This window comes from Hemibagrus wyckioides, linkage group LG09, assembly GCF_019097595.1.
Source record: "Hemibagrus wyckioides isolate EC202008001 linkage group LG09, SWU_Hwy_1.0, whole genome shotgun sequence".
Taxonomy (NCBI): Eukaryota; Metazoa; Chordata; class Actinopteri; order Siluriformes; family Bagridae; genus Hemibagrus; species Hemibagrus wyckioides.
Genome location: NC_080718.1, coordinates 20074376 through 20089665, shown reverse-complemented (window position 1 = coordinate 20089665; position 15290 = coordinate 20074376). Strand labels below are relative to the sequence as shown.

General features: G+C 37.5%; 2 protein-coding genes across 6 annotated transcripts in view; one reads left to right on the top strand and one right to left on the bottom strand.

Moving 5' to 3' along the window:
* Positions 1–2645, bottom strand: part of LOC131359123 (BTB/POZ domain-containing protein 7-like) — a 29810-nt gene extending 27165 nt beyond the window's left edge. For both annotated transcript variants that reach the window (XM_058398721.1, XM_058398722.1), the window contains exon 1: positions 2275–2645. The gene's annotated coding sequence lies outside the window, so the exon portion shown is untranslated. The remainder of the gene's footprint in view (positions 1–2274) is intronic.
* Positions 2646–6655: 4010 nt separating this feature from the next.
* LOC131359820 (protein unc-79 homolog) overlaps positions 6656–15290 on the top strand; it is a 32911-nt gene continuing 24276 nt past the window's right edge. For all 4 annotated transcript variants that reach the window (XM_058399955.1, XM_058399956.1, XM_058399954.1 and 1 more), the window contains exons 1-9: positions 6656–6792; positions 8576–8696; positions 11664–11977; positions 12543–12713; positions 13373–13468; positions 13555–13610; positions 13695–13824; positions 14426–14490; positions 15182–15270. In XM_058399955.1, the coding sequence (XP_058255938.1) occupies positions 6771–6792; positions 8576–8696; positions 11664–11977; positions 12543–12713; positions 13373–13468; positions 13555–13610; positions 13695–13824; positions 14426–14490; positions 15182–15270 (1064 nt within the window). In that variant the 5' untranslated portion in view covers positions 6656–6770. The remainder of the gene's footprint in view (positions 6793–8575; positions 8697–11663; positions 11978–12542; positions 12714–13372; positions 13469–13554; positions 13611–13694; positions 13825–14425; positions 14491–15181; positions 15271–15290) is intronic.

The window sequence follows — 15290 nt, the reverse complement described above, 5'->3', positions numbered from 1 at the left end:
ACGCAAGTATTAGCATGAACCTTGAAGCTGTTGAAAGATGAACTGAAATACTACAACGCTGCTGCATCCCACTGGCACCACTATGAGTGAAGGCAGTGGAATGGGTAATGCAGGAAAAGATTAACCAGAGTAAACCTAGACCAACGTGTCAACAAAAGACAGTGAAAAAGGGAAAGTCTGTATTTTAGTACAAAAATCATTCGTGAATGCCACTAAAAAAAAAAATTCACATCATGTTGTTAATAAAAATGAATAGAGAAGTCATTTCGTCATCACGCCATACACAATGTTCTACACACACACACACACACACACAGTACAGTCACTGCAGTAGACAGCATTTTGGGTACGTGTTCATGCTACCCATTTAAATTCTGGCCCATTTCAAGTAGCACAAGTATAGCCGTTTTCTACAGTCCTTATGTCTAGCAAAATCTGTCACTCCCATACGAGTGCCATAAGTTTGAAATAGAGAATGAACTGAAATGTGGCACTGACAAATCCGACTGATGAATATGCATCACAATTATGTAAAACAACCCTGAAAGAAGTAATCATCATGATTTGGAAATGCAAAACCAGGAACTATTTAGAACAGAGTGCTTAAAACAAGGCATTAGCCATTAGAGAGTGAGAAGAAGATTCGTCTTTATCTATATTCTAAATGCAGTTCTGAATACACCAATGGACAGATGGGGGGGGGACTTCAGACAGCTTAAAATCTGACAGAGCGCCTTTCTTCTTAACACTATATTTAGTTGGTGCATTTATTAGCCTGATTAAGAAATCCTGAAGGAAGAAACAAAGCTCACAGTGTGTGAATAACTGCAGCCATTCAGATACTGATTTACTGCATGAACACACAGAACAATAAATACGGGGACTACAATTATTGGTAAAATCGATCCTTCCAAGTTATAAACCAACCTTGAATGAAGGTAAGTTAAACAGTCTCCCAAAGGAAGCTGAAGCGCTAGAGCGGAGATAATTAATGGGTCAGAAATACAACACTGAAAATTACACAGAAGTCTGTAATTTAAACGGCTTTCTTCGTCCTACTTCTGTCTAAGGCAGGACAACAGCAGACAGACATTTGATGGCTTCTTAACTTATTATTTAAGACACCTACAAAAGAATGAAACTGGAGGACACTTACTTGCATTTCCTCGTGCTCAGAGGCTGTTTATTTAAAACACACAATAGGGCATTGAAGCTACTGTAACATTTTGTTAGATGAACTCTTAAGCAATGGATTCACCATCATCTAAACTTTAGGAGCGGAGCTATTGAGGGCTTTGTAGAAACTGGACAGGCCCTGTAGAGTCCGAGAGAGAGTATGGGGTAGGCATAAGCAAAAAGATAGACAGATAGATAGGTAGACAATTAGAAAGGTAGACAGATAGATAGATCATTATTAACTCTCCACCTCTTGAACCATTAGCAGACGTAATCAAGGTTAGGCAAGAAGACCCAAGCATATGGCCGACTGCCATGAGGATCTAAGGTGGCACCGTATCAGTCACCTCTATTTTTACTCTCATGACCGCTTCATAGTATCACCCCACACTTTCCATTCTTGGACAGGGGTAATAACATTTAATATTTCCTGCTAATTCGTGTCCCTAAAAAAACCCCAACAAAACAAAAATTACCCTCTATGATCCATGTGCTTCTTTTTCCAGTAGGTGTGAGCGTGCGCGCGCACACACACACACACACAGGGCTGGACCTACCTGCTTGGCTACCTGTGTGTGAAACAGGATGCTGCACGCTTTAACCGCACACAGTGCAATGCTTTCGGGACACCCTGGAGTCTTATTAGACGTAAATGAGATAGATGGGCAGTTACAAACGTATAAAAAAGGCGATATAATTGCCTGTTAGAGGATTAGCACACACACAGCATGCTGGATCTCAAGAGAATAGAGGACAGTAAACGGGATGGCTTTGTCTGCACGAGCGCTTTATACGCCCGAGCTCATGTTACATGCCAAGCAAATCCTTTCCCCCTTTTTTTCCTCCATCGGAACCGATTAATTCGGATTGAAATATCCGTTCCAGTGCAAATGATTAACAGATCGAACCCCAGCGACACAACGACCGGCTACAGGATATCTACGTGCAAAAAACACAGGAACAAATTCGCCGAGAAAGCGATCCCCCCCCCAGTCCTTCATACTGAGAGTGCACGCTTTGAGCAGAGGAAGAAACCAGAGAAAATGAGTTCAGACTGAAAGTTAAGCACATGCCGAAAGCAGAAGAAGAAACATTTACCTTTTCATCGCTGAATCACATTTCTTCCAGCTGAATGCACACACTCACTCACTCACTCACTCACTCTCTCTCTCTCTCTCTCTCTCTCTCTCTTTCTCTGTCTGTCTCGCGCTCTGCTCTCTCTGCTTATTAAGTTTAGAGATTCCTTCCAACAAACAAAGCACAAAAAATACTTCGCGTCACTTTACGACCCAGATATCGATCTAAACAATCCTCACAGCTACTCAAAACCTGACTTTTCGTACATCTCCAAAGTAAACACGTTGATGTGGAAACGATTTTGTTTTTTAAAGGAAGCCTTCCCCTTGCTTTGCTCTGCTCCGTGTTGTTGTGGCCTGCGGAGGCGAGTGACGTTACTGAGCTTGCGTTTCAGCGACTCCACCAATCTCTCAATGGAGCTATGTTTTATATGTCTTCTGTCGCCCCATAGCGGTGAACTGAAGTATTGCACAAATCCTTACACGCCATTGACAAACGTGGACAAACTCCAAAATACAGAATCGCTCCCTGCTGGACATATAGTGCACTAGAATGGCATTATTGTACACCCTACATAGTGCTTTTATTTAGGGAGAAATTAATCATTTCGGATTGTGAAGAAATATACCACAGACCAGTTATTTTATTTTTTATTTTTTTTGCTTTCCTTTATTCCATCATGTCATTCCGATTAAATGAATGAGTTAAAGACCATCACATCATCATCATCATCATCATCATCATCATCATCATTTTTTATTATTTTAAAAACACAACACATCGATTTATCTATTTAATAATTCAAAAAATCGTTGAAATAGTAATTCATTATTAAACCTGCATACTAAAGCTTTGTTGAATACAAGAAATTAATTCCTATGATAAAAACCCTCCCAAGGTATTGACTAACTACATGTACAGGAGAATTGTTTCTGCTTGCACTTTTGTCAAGGTGGAATGAAAAACCATTTTTATTATGTGTTTGGGAATTTGGGACACACATTTTCACAGCTTTGCTTTCACCATCAGTTACATGTTTAATAATATATGAACAGAACAGACTAAGTCATATTGATTACACATTGAGATGCTGGCCTGAATAATAATTTTCTATAATTAATTTCCTACAGTAATAGAGTTTTCTTTTTTTAAAGCACAATAATTTCAATATTTCAATACTTATATTTTTGTGGTAATTTATTGCTTGTAGAAGCAGCATAACAATGGATTAAAATAAATATCAACTTCTAAAATAATATGAAAACAGCACATTAAATAAAGAAATATCTAATATCTAAAAATATATCTATATACTAATTAGCAGCCCAAGTAATGGTCTAAGAGGGCAAGGGTAGATTGAATAAGATTAATCTCAGTGTGCTTTGTTCTTTGTTTTATTGGAAAACCCACTAAATCCTCTAAATCCACTCAACTGGATATCCCAGTATACCTGAATTCATCCTAACTGTAGGATTAGATGCAATAATGCAGTCACTCAGATGGTGGCGACTGTAGGCTGCTTTCTGGTTTGTGAGCAAAGAAATGTAAACACACACACACACACACACACACACACACACACACACACACACACACACACATATATATATATATATATATATATATATATATATATATATATATAGTTTTGACAGTTTTGACAGTTTTAAAAGAATGATTGGCACAAATGTCAATGTTCACTGTCTTATTTTTCTGCTTCACCCCTTTCCATAATGCATGATCAAAACCATTTCATAATGCATAACTAACCATTGTGATATTAAGGGCCATTGTAGTGGTAACATAATGACTTCTAGCTTCCTCTTGAGGGACACAAAATCCAGCTGTTGCTACTGTACATGATAGGCATTATTCTGTTGTTAAAAACCCTAGTTTTTAAACCTAAGCTGGATCTCTGGTTGACCTAGGATATCGCCTTCTTTTAGCAATAAGATTTTACAGAAATTCATATGCAAATTCATTCAAGTGATATTGTTTCCTATGTAAAAGATGAATATGAGAGGAAAGCTATTTCTAGTTATTCCTGTGAGACAGTGGATACAGCAGAATTTTGGATTGTGACCACAGCCCAGGAGTAGACTCCTCCCTGATGCTAGGATAACGGCTGATTTTGCTGTAGTCTCTAAACAGGATGTATATTTTCCAAGTCACTCTTGTGGTTCACACACATAACTCATTCAGGATCTTACTGGGTGCAGACAGTCCATAGAATTATCATCAAAAATGTTTTCAGGCCTACAACGGCATGTCAGGGCTGTGGTGCGAGTGAAGCTGGCCAAACAAGATCACAGATCAAATATCTACTGCAAGCCACCTAAGGAAAAGATCGGACCTGGGGTAAATATTTATATTAACATTGTCATATTTTAGCAAGTTATGGTTATGGTTAAAGAAACTTTTTCCCCTAGCTGATATCTCTGTATATAATATTTCTAATAGCGTGCTTTATACTGCAATACTTACTAATTATATGTAATTATAGCCACAATAATATTAATCAATAATATTGAACATGTCAATTAGTATAGTCAACAGTGTCCACTATCGGTCTCACACCTAAAACCTACAGATAATGCTCTCAAACCTAAAATGCTTACTTTTTTTTTTTATGTAAAATGTTACAGCAAGACAAAAAGCAGGAAAAGATTAATGAGAATAAATGCATCCAGTTGGCATTGATACTTTCTACATGTGATTGACACCTATGTCAGGTTGTCGGTGCAAGAAGACGTATTAGTTCATTGATCATTTGAGTTAATTATTGTTAGAACATTTATCACTGGGTATATGTTTCAGTTTGTATGCATCTCAAATGACTCCATACATTTAAGTTCCTAAAAAACAGGCCATGGTCAAATCTCATTTGCAAACATGTGATCAGGGTTGAGAGACACTTCTGTGGTGCATATGGTATTTGTATGTGTGTTGAGTGAACTCCAAACACAGTACATGCAATATCCAGCAAAATGTGAAAAGTGTTTAATCTCTTACTTCCCACTTGTATCTCTACAGCAGACAGTGTTTACCATGTCCATCTTTGCCCTTGGTCTCCTGGTTCCTGCTGGATGGATCATGTACCACATCCCAGTATACCGGCAAACACCGCCTTCATAAGTGTGACCTTATGGACCACCTATGTCACTCACCTGCTGCCACATCACATAGCTTTGTGTTTGCTGAAATAAAATGAAATTTGTCATGTGACAAAATCTAAATGTAATAGTTCTGCAGTTCTTTATTTACTATTGCATCGTGTGACAACAACACATTTCAACATGTAGTCATTTTTCCCTAAGTGATAACTGGCATCACAAAACATGATCCATGATAACCAAAAATCTCCTGTTTGGTCTCATCACTTCAAATAATGTTGTTGCAGAATTTTTCTGGTTTGTTCAGATGCAAATTTGCAAACATGTGAAAGCTTAAATTTTGCTTTAAACAATGACGTGTTGAAAGCTTTGTGTTTTTGTTGTTGTCGTTGTCACCTGACGCTATTTCCTTGTTTATAGAAGTTGGTGAGGACCACCCAATAGTTATTTAGGCACTAATAAATAAAAACACAGAATTGAAGTAGGGCGATGATTGTATAAATAATGTACTGTAAAATTTTATGTATATGCATGTAAAGTGCAATATAATGTGTACGGATCTAATGTACACTATCAGTTAGATGCAGTTAGTATTAGATTGCCGTACCTGTTTTTTTATGAAAATATTAATACAGTATACAGTATAAGGCATATAAATTGACCCTAGAAAGACGATTTAAGAAAGACACAAACTTCACACACATTTCATGCAAAGTACAACATAAAAACAGACTTTTATTACTGATACCATTATGTCGGAGTGCAACCTTATAGTTAAAATTATATTTAGAAATAAACCAGAACCATGAATTTACTCACTTATGTCATACCAATACAATATATTAGGATCAGGGCTACTAAAATAATTTCTCACAAACCAACTGTTGCAGCTTCAGCTCAGCCTACATCACACCTATTATGAGAAGCAGCTGCGTCCATGCATCATTTTTATTTTCAAGGGAAAAAAACCCCTTAAAGACATGAAATCCCCCACCAACTACGTCATGGTCGCCAGAAATTAATATCATCAATGGAAAATGTTCGACACGGAATAGTCCATTCGCGGTACAAAGGTGAGTCGGGAAGACCAGCCTACCTTTTGCTGATTTTTTTTATTTTTTTTTACCGCGAATACGAAACGAACATTCGGGCTACCTCTGAGATGAGGAGACTTGGGGAAACGACAACCTGCCTTGATGAAGAAGGGAGTCTATTTTATCTTATTTCGGTTAGCGAATGCCGTTTGGAGATGCTGTGGCAATAGTGGTATAACCTGCGCGAGCCGGAGCGCAAGGGGGGCTCCGCTCACTTTTTCAACACTGAGGGGGGGGGAGACCGCAAGCACCGCAGGGTTAAATCACATCTCCAATCTGACTCCTCTATGATTCTCACCGAGGTTTCAGCATGTCTACGAAAGCAGAGCAGTGTAAGTACATTTGGCACTCGTTTGTTTTATTTCACGCCGCAGTGATGGTCATTGTTGAATATAGGATGTGCGTAAACGTAGCTGCCCTTCGTGATGAGAGAGAGAGAGAGACCCCGAGAGAGAGAGAGAGAGAGAGAGAGAGACGTTGCTAAGGCGCAGAAGGCTGCAACACGTCCTCCAGGCTGCAGGACATTAATGAGATGTTTTCTCTCTAGGTGAAACGTTAAACCAAAGAAAAATCAGGTTTGAATGAAACAAGAAAGATTTGGTCAAGACAGGCATTTCTCAAGGTCGAGCTGGAAAATGGACTTCTGAAAGATGACTGCTTAATGTGATGCTTCTGCATCTCCAAAGAGGGAGTTCATATCATATATATGTATATAATAAGAATTAACAAGTACAGCACAACTGGATGCGAAGGCTCATCACCAAACAAGAAGATGTAAATATTGTAAAATAAATTATAAGCATTCTAAAACAATGGACAGGTTGCTCTCTCTCTCTCTCTCTCTTTCTCTCTCTCTTTTGGTCACTGTCTCTTTCTAAAGGGTTTACATGCTATATTTTTTGCCATGAATATAGCATTGAAGATGAACAGATAGATCATGCGTGTTAGGAGAGAATACACATTAGTATGGCTCACTGGAAAAGTGGAATCACAAAACAACTATCTATGGCTCACTGCTGACCTGACTAAAGGTCACGTGTGCAGGTTAAATAGAGCAAACTGAATATATACTGAAAATAACTACATGATGCCCAAAAACAGCCCTAAAAATATTGCCGACTTGTAATTTATGAAATGTTAAATGGTATAGGATTTGGCCATTCCAAAGAGAGTCATTTGTTTGGAATGAAACTGTGCCATAAAATGTATAATTTGTACTTGTTTGTATTACAGTAGGTATATTTTATGTAGAGTGCATTAATCCTGTTTCAACTTCAAGGAAAACTAAAAAAATATATATATAACTCAAGTTTTTTCACTTGATTGTTGGAGGTGTCTGTGAACACATTAGCCTACATGTTCAATTCACCTCAGTTTCAGCCATTGAATTCCACTGATAAATAAAGGAGTCGTAAAGATCCCAAATAAAGTTTATAGTTTCAGCCTATGAATTAATTCCTTCTCAGTGGCTTGCAAGTTTAAAGACTTTTATTAGCAAGGGATGAAACAGGCCCAAAGTCTTGCATTTCTCTCACTAATGCACTTGTTAATCCCTGTTGAACAGAAATAAACAGGCAGAAGTTGGCTAGGGTTTAAAGTTGAATTCAGCGATTTTTTAACTGGAATAATCTTGTGATATGTGTAATACATTTTCATATAAAACTCTTGAGAGCAACAAAACACACTATGTGGACCACCACCATTTAACCAATCATGGTACGATTGTTTTCCATAACTTAACAGAAATCATCCTATACCCTAGCATTCAGATATTTTAAACTGTGTTTGTATTTGTGGGCATAACATTGGTTATATTAACAGATGCTGAACTTGTTTATTAAATGTCTCCTATTTTCAATTTTGTGTCAAATCTGAATGTCATATGCATTTTGAAATTCTGTGCCTTTTGACGTTGGCTTCTGGTAATAAATAAGCTGCCCTTATCATCTTAATGTTTTTTGTCCATCACTGTGTATGTATATATCATGGTGTACAGTGCAGTGTAAAGCTGCAGATTTGGCTGACATTTAGGCCCAGTTATGTTCTTTAATCCTCACTGAAGGCAATTGAGGCCTTGCTTGTTTTTGATTATGTATTACTTTGCTCTTTGTTTAGTTGCTTCTAAGATTCGATACTTGCAAGAGTATCACAACCGTGTGCAACACAATATTTACCCTGTGCCGTCTGGGACAGACATTGCAAACACACTGAAATACTTTTCTCAAACCCTGCTCAGGTAAGTGTACTACGCTTGGACCAACAGGTGAAGTAAAGATACACACTACAGATAATTGTGGTATGTGAGATTTAGTGTTAAGTAATTGTAGGGTACTTGGGAACAATTAGTATCTGTAGTATCTTATTATCAGGAGTGTAGTGTAGATTACATTGTGGCAATGGTACAGTACAGATTTCTAGTATGTTTCGAATATTGCCTAGTTATATTTTTTAAAGCATTTGGCTTGCTCTGTACTCTCTCTGTTATCCATACACTGAATCTGATTAGTCAGAAGCTAGGTGTGACAGCACCATAGCCAGTAGGTAATAGTTTATATTAGTTATCTTCTTCTTCTTTCGGCTTTTCCCTTCAGGGGTCGCCACAGCGAATCATCTCTCTCCACCTATCCTTATCTTCTGCATCCTCTACACTTGCATCCACTATATTAGGGAATAAAATTATGTAACCTTGCAATATTTTGCAGCTTCCTCTGCAAGTCATTTCCTTAACGTTTTTAAAAAGAATCTCAAAGTGACAGGACAGAAAGTGGTAAAGCTTTAAGTTTTCCAACATGGAAAAGTCTTCAGGAAAGAGGGAGATTTCTCGTTATGACAAGTTGAATTTTTGTTTTATTAACTTCAAAAGAAAACCAAAATGTTATTCTTAAGGAATTAAACACTGCAGGACTTGCTGTTACTGGAAAATAATCAACTTCAGGGTGGTAATTCATCACACCATCCCGTCATTGATTATTTTCCTATAACAACATGCCCCATTGTGTTTTATTGCTTACATTGCATTACATTACATTGGAAGCATGATCTAGTAGCCTTGAACATAAGTTAAAGGGCAAAAGGTTGTTTGTTTCAAAACTATTTACAAAATAGTTGCCTAGTATAAAATATAGGTTACAGGAAGGACAGTGGTGATAAGAATGTCAACGCAAGGACCATAAGTCATTTTCCAAAAAGAGTGAAAGTAGCCCGTTTCAAACACTTTCTATGTTTAGATTTTTTTCAGACACCTGTTTTACGGAGAGCCCGGGGTAAAAAAGATGAGCAGCGAAGCTTGAGAGCAGGTTAGCAGGGACACAGCATATGTCACGGTCTTTGAGAGAATATAAGCCAGAGAGACAGAGAGAGGATCGAGCAGCCAAATGGATATTTGATACACGGCCACAGTAGTGTTTCAGCAGGACTGCTGCAGGGGGCTACTGACACGTAACTGAAAAGGGCAAGAGGTCTTGTGGGAAAGTTTATGTTGTCTGAGTAAGAGCCAAAAAATCTAGTAAACTCTCATCTGATTTGACACAGAAGTAGCAGTCTGAGAACTGTCACAATGATTATGTAGTTTATATGGATCAAATATATTATTTTCTAATCTATATTATATTATATTATATTATATTATATTATATTATATTATATTATATTATATTATATTATATTATATTATATTATATTATATTATACGGTATTATTATTATATTATATTACGTTCTATTATATAAAACCTGTTACATTGCGTCACTGTTTATATAAGACAACTTTGATTTAATTGCTTGCTTGTCCATGGAGTCTTGAGTTACACATGTTTGGACATGTAGAATAGCGTGTGTGTATGTGTGTGTGTGTGTGTGTGTGACTGTGCTTTGTGTACTTACTGTTTGAGGAATATATACAGATGATGTAGAGTTAGAATTAACTTGAACTCTAACTTAGTTAGAATTTAAACGTATACTTTTGCTGATTCAGTTCAATTGTAGTTAACTTATGTATTGTGCATTAAGCATTTGCAAAAATGATTTAAATGATAAACAACAGGATGAAATCTTATAGACGAGTATGATTCAGTTTGTGTATTAGCCTCACTGTTTACAAGTAATAGAAATGTTGAACTGAATTCTACCAGTGACATGCATATGTTTATAGATAAATGTTTATAAGGTTTGCAGTTTGACCAATGACACATCACACTGTTTTTATGTAATGTGCATCAAAAGACAAAATTTTTTCTCTTCCCAATGCTCTCAAGCCCATCACAGACCAATGAAATTTTGCTGCCATTTTCCTTCAGAGAATTAGGGAAAAATACTCCCAGGAGACAGCAAACACAAATGTCCATCCCCCATTAGTCCACAAGCATTATGCTACCAGCCATCCCGTTTGAAGCAACCTTATTCCTTTTCCATTACAGTCTCTTCCCTAACCGTAGACTAGCTACATTTATTTTAGAACTGAAATCCATATGCCTGTTGGATCTCATTAGTTCTCTTCCCCAATGATACTGAGCAAGTATCATAATGTACTTACATACTGACATTATTTTTTATGATGCAATAAACATGTGTTGTGATCAGGGAACTTTTAGTCTAACCTCACATACATGTTTATTACTGGCTGAAGCATGTTTCAGAAGTGTCATCTCTGTATTGTGCCCGAACCAATTTGAAATTGCTCTCATCTTTGACAGCTCCTGCCATTCTTTCTTTTTTTGTTTCTTGAACAAAGCATGGTTATTTGGCCTCCTAACTGATTTGACCTGCACGGCTGCCCCGCAATTGATTTAATCAGAGGGGTCAGTGTTTCTTTAACGCTTTTCCTCTGGAGAAGTACGGGGCTGCCACTGAAAACATGCCATTTTTTTATATTTTTGCTCCTTGTCACCAGATACGCATGAGATGCAGTGATCATTGCAGTTCTTTGCAAGCTTCTGTTGGCACCTTTTTGTTTTCAATAATAATAAAAATAATTATGGAAGTATTGCCACTTGCATAAGTGGAAAATAATTCTAAAAATGCTAAAAGAAAAAAACACACATGATCAGTGATGTAAGAGTGGAGACACTGCATCCTATGTGGGGTTTATCTGGGTTTGGTTCTTTTCTACTTACACTGTCTCTGTAGAGCCATTTCAATGTAATGTGCTGTTTCTTTGTGTCTTTGTTGTCTCTTTTTTTCCCTTGTTCCCCTCTCCCCCGGAGCAGCATCCTGTCCCGTACAGGCAGGAAGGAGAGCCAGGAAGCTTCCAATTTGGCCGTGCCCATGACCATGTGTCTTTTTCCTGTGCCATTCCCACTCACCCCATCTCTAAGACCACAAGTCAGTTCCATCAACCCTACAGTTACTCGCTCCCTCCTTTACAGCGTTCTGCGGGACGCCCCGGCCGACCGGGGGGGGGCCGCCCAGCAGAGTCGGGACGCTCAGCTCTCAGAGTACCCCTCTCTGGACTATCAGGGGCTTTATGCCACCCTCGTCACCTTGCTTGACCTGGTGCCCCTGCTGCAGCATGGTCAGCACGGTGAGTGATCCAGTCAGGGTGCTCAACACTCATGTTACGAACATGCCATTCAGTCCAGTAAAAAAAAAAGAGTGAAGAACCAAAGTTGTACACTTCTGATATACATGTATAAATACATGCGGTATATCAGAATTGTATTATATTCTGAATAACTGCTGAACATCTATTATAGCTATTACTTAATTCATATACTCAATATACAGAGGTAGCCTTTTCAAAATCTTGTGACCTGCTCAAGTGTCTTTGCCAGTGTTTTGGTTTGTTGTACGGTATGAATAGTTTATCAAACCTCAGAGCCCGTTTTACCACTTAAGTGCTCTACACACCACTAAAGATTAACTGTCTATCTGTGGTGGGTTACTCTGAGCAAAAAGTAATCCACACTTTCTAAGACATTTATTAAAATAGGTGTAAAATTTTCTTTCTTTCTTTTTTTTGTTTATGCTTTGAATTTCAGAGATTTGCTGACTGTCTGGTGTCATACCTATATATACAATACTCTTTAGAGCAGGTTACATTAGTTTTCTTTTTTGTCTCTTTACTTTTCTCCTCTTCCCCTCATCAGATCTGGGGCAGGCCATATTTTACACGACAACTTGCCTTCTACCCTTTCTCAGTGATGATATCCTCAGCACTTTGCCCTATACTATGATCTCCACCTTAGCCACCTTCCCGCCCTTCCTACACAAAGACATCATAGAATACCTGAGCACGTCCTTTCTCCCTATGGCTATATGTGAGTATTATGCTTCATTTTTTATTTTATTTTATTTTATTTTATTTTATTTTATTTTATCCTAAAATGGCTGCTGTCTATATCATTGAGTGTATAGCTCATATAGTATATAAGCATATACATTTTCTGCTTTTCTTTGTAAAATGGAGCAAGAGCTGACAGATTGGGGCCTTGCAAAGACCAAGGTCCATCTTCAATAGAGTAGATTTCACATCTAAAGCCAAGTAAAATAGAACACTCTGTCCCAAAGATCAGCATGATGTTCTCACAGCTGGAATTCCCAGGATACTGGTGACAGAGAGAGTCAAACTGTACACATCTGTTTGTTATCTGAAATGGTTTTAATGGGAGTTTTCAGAAATGCTTTATATGAAGGTCCGTTAAATTAATATATTTAATCATTTAGCATTATTTATTTTATTATTAATTTTTTGCTGATTTATGTGGGCTTACTTTAAGTCATAAATGTTAATAAATGTAGAAATATTTTGCCAGCAATTTAATTATCAATTAAATGACTTTGCTACTTATGCTAGTTATTTTATTTTTAAAGATTCTTAAAGTTAGCACACATGCAGAAAATATTGTTAGATAAGGGATCCTTTATGTAAACATTGCCATTTGTTTCTATAATCTGATGCCTTCTGATTTTTTTAAAGTGGGTTCAACTCGGAGAGAAGGAGGGGTCCCTGCGTACGTCAATCTTTCGGCTTCCTCTATGCTAATGATTGCTATGCAGTATACCTCAAACCCAGGTAGATACATTGCATATATTCCAGTGTTTTAGAGAATAATAAGAAAATAAACATTAGCTGATCAGCTGTTTTTATGCTGGTGTTAGTGTACCACTGTCAGCTTCTGGAGTGCCTGATGAAGTATAAGCAGGAAGTGTGGAAGGTAGAGTTTTCAGATCTTATTATCTTTTGATTATATTTCCATGTTGGACATTGCCTCTCACAGTGAATATTTTACTGTTTTTAGGACCTTCTCTATGTAATATCTTATGGACCATCCCAAGTAAAGCCTCCTGCTGTCCAAATGCTCTTCCATTACTGGCCTAATCTAAAGCCTCCAGGTGCAATTAGTGAATACAGGGGGCTCCAGTACACAGGTGAGTCAATACTGTTGGTACACTGAGTTCTGCTTATATATACCATCACGGGTTTGTACACAACCGATTGAATGTATGCTTTTCATTATCTTAAAAGCATTTTGATCTAATGGCTTGTGCTAAAATGAGTTTATAAGACTGAATAAGTAATGAAGCTAATGTTGTTTGAGATTATTTCCAAAATATCTACTCCAGTCTAAATTTGTTAAGCAGTATTTATGCAATAAAAAAAAATGCATGGATATGTGGATTTTTTCTTCTTTTTTTGTAAAAGCATCTGCCATAGAAATAGTGAAAATAATTATTATTAAGCTGTGATTAAGGCATCTAAAATATAATTAGTTTTGATTTATTTAACACATTTTGGTCACTGCATACGTCTTAGGTGCCATTTTTCAGCTTAGACGTTTTTTCTAAAATGTGTAAAATAGCACATTCTGAGAAAACCTTTCTATGGGTAGATGAGCCCAAACACTTGACTGCACACTAAGATCTTTACATTTCCAAATGATCTGAATCATATTCTCTATTTGTTACTTATTTCTTAAAATTACTGCATTAAAATGCAAATTTCTTCTTTGCTCCATTCCTATTTCTGCAGCCTGGAATCCCATTCACTGCCAACATATTGAGTGTCAGAATTCGATTAATAAGCCTGCAGTGAAGGTAGAAACTGCTTTACTAATGTTGATGTCAATTGAGTATGTATGGATTTATATGTATCTCTTTCTTTCAGTGTGTTTTCCACTATATAAGGCCTAAGATGCTCACATCTTTGCAAACACACACACACACACACCTACACGTACACATCCCTGATAATGTCTGTAGCCATTTGTCCTTCTCCGTCAGTATTGACTCAGCGTGCACACTGAAGTGAGAATGAAACAGGAATAGACATGCCCCGCATTTCAATTACAGCAGGCCTGAGAGGGGCAGTGAGATCTGGGCTGGAGGTGGGGGAGCTTAATTGGAAGAGATGACCCGGTGCTGCCGGAGGATTGGGTGATCGCATGAGTAAAAGACCTCTGTAAATTACTGGCCATTGTATTGAATGCTGCAGCCTGACTACTGACCCTTGTCATTAAACAGAATAAATACTTCAGGGCTTCAATATGGCAATGAATTTAACCCAACATATTGCAGAGTGTATGTGCTTGTGACGTATAAATCTCAAATGATGTCAACAAATCCTACTTTTAGGCGCATATCTAACCGTAACTTTCATGTTAGACAACCAGTGTGCAGGCTACTGATGGTCTTTTCCTGTTACTAATATTGTCTAATTTGTGTGACAGTTATTGTGATAATATGAGCCTGGAGACCAGTAACATGCTTGTTGTGTTTTTCCACTCAGATGTGCATCGACCCAACTCTTTCGGTTGCCCTTGGAGACAAGCCTCCTCCTCTGTATATCTGTGAAGAATGTAGTCAGAGGATTGCAGGGTAGGATTTATTTATTAGGT